The sequence below is a fragment of the Palaemon carinicauda genome, chromosome 38, assembly GCF_036898095.1.
Source record: "Palaemon carinicauda isolate YSFRI2023 chromosome 38, ASM3689809v2, whole genome shotgun sequence".
NCBI lineage: Eukaryota > Metazoa > Arthropoda > Malacostraca > Decapoda > Palaemonidae > Palaemon > Palaemon carinicauda.
The window spans coordinates 50,215,988-50,225,268 of record NC_090762.1 but is presented as its reverse complement, the minus strand read 5'-3'; the positions used below and the strand labels follow the sequence as shown (position 1 = coordinate 50,225,268).

The following is a 9,281-nucleotide window of genomic DNA, read 5'->3' as shown; positions in this document are numbered from 1 at the left end:
CTTAGGCCTTTGTGTATATATATATATATATATATATATATATATATATATATACATATATATATAGTATATATATATATATATATATATATATATATAATATATATATATATATATATATGTATATATATATATATATATATATATATACATACACACACACATATATAATAACCCCCTTTCCCTTACATTTTGATAGGTGAAGAAGGTGTCTTCCTTCCAGTTTTTAACTTTTTTCTTTTTTCCATTTGCCTTTGTTTATCATTGGTACTACCAACCATAATTAATTTTCTTCTGGGTATATCATTCGATGACTATGATAACCAAATGAACTTTAAAGTAACAAAACTTCAATAAATGAAACTGATCTCCTTTTCTCATTTACAGCTCTTCGTCATTGCCGCCCTTGTGGCCGTAGCTTGCTCCGCTCCAGCTCCCGACTCCCCTCCAGAGTATGGGGCCCCTCCCCCGTCCTACAAGGAGCCAGGAATGCCCTTCGATTTCGCCTACGCCGTCAAGGACGACTCAACCGGCAACGATTTCGCTCACGACGAGAGCAGCGACGGTCAGGTCACCTCCGGGTCGTACCGCGTAGCCCTCCCCGACGGTCGCACCCAGATCGTCACCTTCACCGCCGACCACGACAACGGCTATGTCGCCGACGTGGCCTATGAAGGAGAGGCCTCCTACCCACCCGCACCAGTCTACGCCTAAGGAGTCCTAAACGACATTCTATGATGTAGATTATTTCGGATACCATAAATGATGTTCTTTCTCTTTCATATCTTTAAATATTTTTTCTTCTTAATGAGAAGATTTAATCAACTTGATGTACCATAATATTCTTGGTAAATTACATTTCTTGATAAAACAACTGAAGGTGAAAATCGTGTTTCAAACATCCTTTTATTGTTTCTTAGAATGGAAATTAAAAATCATATAGAAACGATACTATCATAATCAGGAAAATAAGGATTCTCAGCTTATCATATATAAATTTAGTTAGACTAGCCATAGATTTCCTGATAATTCCCATATGGAAAACTAAACACACACATTTAAGTGCAGACCAAATCAGTAGAACATTCATGATTCAACCCAAATCAAATTTTGCAAGTTGCAAATTACCTTCTATATATTGGCTTGCAGTTTTCCTAAAGATGAGGATCTTCACTTAAAAAATTTGATCGAGCGACACGACGTGAAATCCTTTCTCGAAATAACTATTCCTGCTTGTGTTCGAAGCATTCCAAGAAGGATGATTTTGAATAATAGCTCTCCAAGGTTTGATTTTGCACGTCGGAATTATATCGAGTATATTTGAATCTTTTCCTGATCATCTCAATATAAAAGATACGCCTATAAGAAAACCATCTACAGAGTGCCGAATAGGGGATCATTCGTCTTCCCCTGCCTATGCCAGTGAAAATTTAATCAACCGAGGCAATGCTTTTAAGGCAAAAACTCAGTGATGGATTAACTCATTAAAATAAATAGATAAAACTACTGCAGCAGTCAAAACACCATCTTGTCAAAAAAAAAAAAAAAAAAATTGAATAATTTTTTCTTGGGATTACATCACCAAACATTTAACTGGGCTCCACAAGGCACTAAAAGATGTTGAAGACCCAGGCCAGTAGAAGATTTGCAAGATCCAGGCCTTCATGATTGAGGACCATGATGCGTGGAGTCGGAGATGGTGATCGATTGATCAATTGATTTGAAGTTCTCTGGCATTCTGTCATCGAAGGTCATTGACGCCGATATCCTTTATTATAAATAAAGATTAAAAGAATATCAAATTAAAGCCAGAAAAGCAAATATGTCATGGAAGTTAAATAGCATTATGAAGACCTGCTTCTGACAGAAATTAAAAAATGCTACTAGCATTGTACGGCAAATCATGTCTAAGGATCTTGGGAGGGATGAACCTGCCATCTTCACCCCGAGCCTCAAACAGATATACATTTCTTTCTGTGCTATATGTGGGGTATTCAGTCAACAATGCCTCACTGTCAAAGGTATTAAACAGTTGTCGCAATATGGTTCGTGTTGGCCAGTCTCCCATTTTCGGGGCATCCAATTATACCTCTAAGGGGATATATAAATCGAGAGATTTTTCTCATCTTAATTTCGGTTAAACTATCCCAATGCTGTTGCCAATTGTTATAAATAAAATTCTTAACTGCTGGTAAAAAAAAAAAAAAAAAAAAAACCTTACAAAGAATGGGATACCTTCTTGGTAGTAACTCAGCTGTAGCAGTCTTTGCCAGTGAATGTAACTCTTCATTTCCAGACACATCTACGTGTACCTGAACCCAGCAAAATCGAACTGTTATACCTTTTAGGCCAATAACTAAAAGCCAATCTAAAATCTTTAAAACTAAAGGGTCACTAGAATTAAAACCTTCTAAAGCTTGAAGGACACTTCTTGAATCATTGTAAGTGGTAAAATTACCATCCTCTTTTAACGCTATTTTCTCAATAACGGTTAGTATGCCATATAATTCAGCATTAAATATGGAAGATATTGGAGGAAGTGCACCTCTACAGCTAAAAGAACTACTATATACTCCAAATCACACGCCAGCATCAGATTTGGAGCCATCGGTATATATAAAAGTTAATACCATATGTTCTTCAACATGTTACATAAAAAGAGACCTATCTTCTAATTCAGTCCTGGTTTTTAATACCAATAAAATATTTACAATAAGAAATCCATGGTAATTTCCACGGAGGTATTGATGATATCCTAAATAGAAGCATCTTACTTCTAATTATATCAAGACTACTTAACAATTGTTTCACCCGAAAGCCATAAGGTTGAGGAGATTTTGGGTGCAACTTAAAGTATGTTGAGTGCCTTACTAGTTTTGCAGTCTGAAAAGCTAAAGAATTAGGGAGTCCTTGCAACCTAAACCAATACCGAATAATAGAAGACATTCAGTAATGGTCTAAAGGTAACACCCAGCATCAACAAAGAGACTTGGGATAGGTGAGGTTCTAAACGCTCCTGTCGACAATCTAATACCAGCATGAAGTATTGAATCTAATATCTTTAATGGGCTTGGGGTGGCTGAGGAGTATATTTCACACTAATAATAATTTTTTTCTGGAGAGATTCTGCTTGGTGTTCTGCAGTACAGTGTTCTGAACCCTATGCAGTTAAGTCTTTATTCAAAAAAGTCCTTGACGGTAGGACGGCACAGAAAAGTATGCTGAAACTTCTTTTATAGCCTCTAGGGTAATTTGAAAGGAATTAATAAACAGGCGACTGTTGTATGTAGCAAGCATGTGGTTCTTTGCTTGACCAATTCTTAACTGTTACTCCCATCTATTGATTTCAATTGCATTACTAGCACTGAACTTCAAGAATTCAAAATACGTGAAGCTATATTATTACGAATAGAAAAAAAAAACCATTAAGAATATGCAATAACTAATAAAGATAATGGGGATATAATTGCATCTAAAAACAAGTAAAATCAACATGAGCAACTCATTAGAACAATTAGCAAAAAGAAGCAAGCTAATTTTTTTTTTGCAGTCGTTTTTAAGCGAATACTAACCACAGTTATTTGTTCTCTAACCTCAGATGTAAGTAAAGAAGAATTGCAGGGAATTGTAATTCTAGTTTTCGGAGAAAATGGAATCTCTTCTTCAGATTATTTCCCCAAATTACAACATGACAAAAGAAAATCTTTTCTGGGATTAATCGCGAATTTCAAATCTTAAATCTTATTCAGACACAAAGAGAAAAACATATGATCTGCTAATATGACTTGTTTTTCTTAATCACCATTAAACTCTTACTGTAATTTCATGAATTATCTAATCTACTAACTGGAGGATTTACTTTTATTTCAAGTGATTTTCAATTATAATTAAAAGTAATGTTATTGTTGACTTTTTTTCAGAGCAAATTCCGATTTGATAAAAACACAATTCGTTTATATTTCGCTTCTAATTTTTAAAACTTCTTATCTCAATTCACATTCCAGGAAAGAAGTGATAAGAAAACGAATTGGTTTTCCAAATGCGATAGCTGACAGGTCAATGAAAATGGAAAAGGGCAACAGAAAACGGGAAGCTGGAAGAGTCGTCAGTAAGTATAAAAAGAGAGTGTTGCTCCAACTTCAACATCATTTCCTCAGCATATTCATACCATCAACATGTCTGCTAAGGTGAGATAGCTCTGAATTGTGCTAATTGTTTCAACTTGGAGTCGATCAGAATTATATCTCTAAAGCATGAGAGGTCCAAAGTTCTGATCAAATTCATAAGTTTTAAGGATAACGTTTTAAATTCTGAAAGGACTGGTTCTCTCCAATATTAATGCCATATACATTTCTGGGAAGTAATTGTTTTCAATTTTGTGTAATGTTAAATAGAATTACATAAGATAACAACCAGTCTTTTGTAAGTTAAATAACTGTCATCAGCTTTCTTAGTTTCTTGTGAAAAGAAAATGTTTTTATTTATTAAGAATAATTATAGATTTGACATTGATCATCTGATCAATCTTCTCTAGCCATTGGAAGTGGAAGCGTTATGAGCAGATCAAGATGTTTTATGAAGTATAATTCAAAGCCCTAAACACAAAGACCACCAGGATCCACAACCTAAAACCACTAACAAAAAAAAAAAAAAAGGAGAGAGATATCTGTATTCTCAAAGTGCTAAATTATATCAGCTTCGTCAGTGGGAGAGATACTAAGATACATCGTTTTTGGTTCCCCAAGTTTTTTAACAAAAGCTAACTTCAAGTAGGAGTCTGTTGTCTTCATCTTATACTCAACCTTCCAGACATAGACACAGACACACACAAAATTTCACACAAAACTAAAAGAAGTATTACCGAGGGACGAGGAGTTTTTGGTAAACAAAATGAGATTATGACAACCAAAATGCCACTTTCTCTCAAAAGAAAACTATTTAATCAGATAGTGCTACCAGTACCAACTTATGCATCAGAAACTTGGTGACTTACTTAAGTATCAGAACATAAGCTAGTTAAAACACAAATCAACTATGGAAAGAATTATGATGACATTAATACTAAGAGACAGAAAAAGAACAACATCGATATGAGAGCAAACAACAGTAGAGAATATTTTAACAAGAAGTAAAGAAAAATTAAGGGACAAGAGCAGGACAAATGAGAATGACAGATAATAAATGGACCAAAAGAATAACAGAATGGGTCCCTAGAGATTGCAACCGACATAAAAGGAAGAGAAGATGATGGATTAATGAGCTAAGCAAATTTGTGGGTATAGAATGGCATAGAAATACCAAAAACAGACAGAAATGGAAGGACGAGTCTTAAGCCTTTGTATATTTAATATAATATAACATAATATATATATATATATATATATATATATATATATATATGCAAATGAGCCCTTTTCCCTTACGTTTTGATAGGTGAAGCAGGTATCTTCCTTCCAGTTTTTAACGTTTTTTATTAATTTTTTTTAAAGAGATCACTAGCCATTTGCCTTTCTTTATCCTTGGTACTACCAACCACATTTAATTTCCTTCTGGGTACATCATTCGATGCCTATGTTAACCAAATGAACTTTAAAGTAACAAAACTTCAATAAATGAAACTGATCTCCTTTTCTCATTTACAGCTCTTCGTCATTGCCGCCCTCGTGGCCGTAGCTTGCTCCGCTCCAGCTCCCGACTCCCCTCCAGCGTATGGGGCCCCTCCCCCGTCCTACAAGGAGCCAGGCATGCCCTTCGATTTCGCCTACGCCGTCAAGGACGACTCAACCGGCAACGATTTCGCTCACGACGAGAGCAGCGACGGTCAGGTCACCTCCGGGTCATACCGCGTAGCCCTCCCCGACGGTCGCACCCAGATCGTCATCTTCACCGCCGACCACGACAACGGCTATGTCGCCGACGTGGCCTATGAAGGAGAGGCCTCCTACCCACCCGCACCAGTCTATGCCTAAGGAGTCCTAAACGACATTCTATGATGTAGATTATTTCGGATACCATAAATGATGTTCTTTCTCTTTCATATCTTTAAATATTTCTTCTTCTCAATGAGAAGATTTAATCAACTTGATGTACCATAATATTCTTGGTATATTATATTTGTTAATAAAACAACTGAAGGTGAAAATCGTGTTTCAAACATCCTTTTATTGTTTCTTAGAATGGAAATTCAAAAACATGTAGGAACGATACTATCATAATCAGGAAAATAAGGATTCTCAGCTTATCATACATAAATTTAGTTAAACTAGCCTTGGATTTACTGATAATTTCCAAATGGAAAACTAATCACACATACTCAAGTGTAGATCAAATCAGTAGAACATTCACGATTCAACCCAAATAAAATTTTGCAAGTTGCAAATTATCTTCTATGTATTGGCTTGTAGTTTTCCTAAAGATGAGGATCTTCCCTTAAAAAATTTGTTCGAGCGACACGACGTGAAATCCTTTCTCCGAATAACTATTCCTGTTTGTGTTCGAAGCATTCCAAGAAGGATGATTTTGAATAATAGCTCTCCAAGGTTTGATTTTGCACGTCGGAATTATATCGAGTATATTTGAATCTTTTCCTGATCATCTCAATATAAAAGATACGCCTATAAGAAAACCATCTACAGAGTGCCTAATAGGGGATCATTTGTCTTCCCCTGCCTATGCCAGTGAAAATTTAATCAACCGAGGCAATGCTTTTAAAGCAAAAACTCAGTAATGGATTAACTCAGATATGCTCATTAACATAAATAGATATAACTACTGCAGCAGTCAAAACACCATCTTGTCAAAAAAAAAAAAAAAAAAAAAAAAAAAATTGAATAATTTTTTCTTGAGATTACATCACCAAACATTTAACTGGGCACCACAAGGCACTAAAAGATGTTGAAGACTCAGGCCAGTAGAAGATTTGGAAGATCCAGGCCTTCATGATTGAGGACCATGAAGCGTGGAGTCGGAGATGGTGATCGATTGATCAATTGATTTGAAGTTCTCTGGCATTCTGTCATCGAAGGTCATTGACGCCGATATCGTTTATTATAAATAAAGATTAAAAGAATATCAAATTAAAGCCAGAAAAGCAAATATGTCATGGAAGTTAAATAGCATTATGAAGACCTGCTTCTGATAGAAATTAAAAAATGCTACTAGCATTGTAAGGCAAATCATGTCCAAGGACTTGGGAAGAATGAACCTGCCATCTTCACCCCGAGCCTCAAACAGATATACATTTCTTTCTGTGCTATATGTGGGGCATTCAGTCAACAATGCCTCACTGTCAAAGGTATTAAACAGTCGTCGCAATATGGTTCGTGTTGGCCCGTCTCCCATTTTCGGGGCATCCAATTATACCTCTAAGGGGATATAAAAATCGCAATTTTTCTCATCTTATTTTCGGTTAAACTATCCCAATGCTGTTGCCAATTGTTATAAATAAAATTCTCAACTGCTGGTAAAAAAAAAAAAAAAAACATTACAAAGAATGGGATACCTTCTTGGTAGTAACTCAGCTGTAGCAATCTTTGCCAGTGAATGTGACACTTCATTTCCAGACACACCTACGTGTGCCTGAACCCAGCAAAATCGAACTGTTATACCATTTAGGCCAATAACTAAAAGCCACTCTAAAATCTTTAAAACTAAAGGGTCACTAGAATTAAAACTTCTAAAGCTTGAAGGACACTTCTTGAATCATTGTAAGTGGTAAAATTACCATCCTCTTTTAACGCTATTTTCTCAATAACGGTTAGTATGCCATATAATTCAGCATTAAATATGGAAGATATTGGAGGAAGTGCACCTCTACAGCTAAAAGAACTACTATATACTCCAAATCACACGCCAGCATCAGATTTGGAGCCATCGGTATATATAAAAGTTGATACCCTATGTTCTTCAACATGTTACATAAAAAGAGACCTAACTTCTAATTCAGTCCTGGTTTTTAATACCAATAAAATATTTACAATAAGAAATCCCTGGTAATTTCCACGGAGGGGTTGATGATATCCTAAATAGAAGCATCTTACTTCTAATTATATCAAGACTACTGAACAATTGTTTCACCCGAGAGCCATAAGGTTGAGGAGATTTTGGGTGCAACTTAAAGTATGTTGAGTGCCTTATTAGTTTTGCAGTCTGAAAAGCTAAAGAATTAGGGAGTCCTTGCAACCTAAACTAATACCGAATAATAGAAGACATTCGGTAATGGTCTAAAGGTAACACCCAGCATCAACAAGGAGACTTGGGATAGGTGAGGTTCTAAACGCTCCTGTCAACAATCTAATACCAGCATGAAGTATTGAATCTAATATCTTTAATGGGCTTGGGGTGGCTGAGGAGTATATTTCACACCAATAACTAATTTTTTTTTGGAGAGATTCTGCTTGGTGTTCTGCAGTACAGGGTTCTGAACCCTATGCAATTTAAGTCCTTGACGATAGGAGGGCACAGAAAAATATGCTGAAACTTCTTTTATAGCCTCTGGGATGATTTGAAAGTAATTAATAAACAGGGGAGTGTCTTTTGTAGCAAGCATGTGATTCTTTGCTTGACCAATTCTTAACTGTTACTCCCATCTATTGATTTCAATTGCATATCTAGCACTGAACTTTAAGAATTCAAAATACGTGAGGTTATATTATTACGATTTAAAAGAAAAAAAAAACATTAAGAATATGCAATAACTAATAGAGATAATTGGGATATAATTGCATTAAAAAGAAGTAAAATCAACATGTGCAACTCATTAGAACAATTAGCAAAAAGAAGCAAGCTAATTTTTTTTTTGCAGTCGTTCTTAAGCGAATACTAACCACAGTTATTTGTTACTTTAACCTCAGATATAAGTAGACATGAAATTGCAGGGAATTGTAATTCTAGTTTTAAGAGAAAATGGAATCTCATCTTCTTCAGATTATTTTCCCAAATTACAACATGACTCAAGAAATGTCTTTTTCTGGGATGAATCATGAATCATGAATCTTCAAATCTGAAAACTTATTCAGACACGAGAAAAAAATTATATGATCTGCTAATACGACTTTTTTTTTTTTTATTAATCTCCATTAAACTCTAACAGTAATATATTGAATTATCAAATCTATTGACTGAAGGATTTACTTTTATTTCAAGTAATTTTAAATTATAAGTAAAAGTAATTTTATTACAGTTGCCCTTTTTCTGGGCAATATCTGTTTTGAAAAGAAAAAAAGACAATTCGTTTATCTTTCTTTTCTAGTTTTCAAAAAATAATTTCTCTACTCAAATTC

At 35.0% G+C, this 9,281-nt stretch overlaps 1 protein-coding gene across 1 annotated transcript; it reads left to right on the top strand.

Annotated features, from left to right (window-relative positions):
• The first annotated feature begins 4,175 nt into the window (after positions 1-4,175).
• LOC137630022 (cuticle protein 18.6-like) lies at positions 4,176-5,969 on the top strand. Its single transcript, XM_068361519.1, has 2 exons — positions 4,176-4,187; positions 5,643-5,969. The coding sequence occupies exons 1-2, from the start codon at positions 4,176-4,178 to the stop codon at positions 5,967-5,969; spliced, it is 339 nt and encodes a 112-aa protein (XP_068217620.1).
• The last annotated feature ends 3,312 nt before the right edge of the window (positions 5,970-9,281 follow it).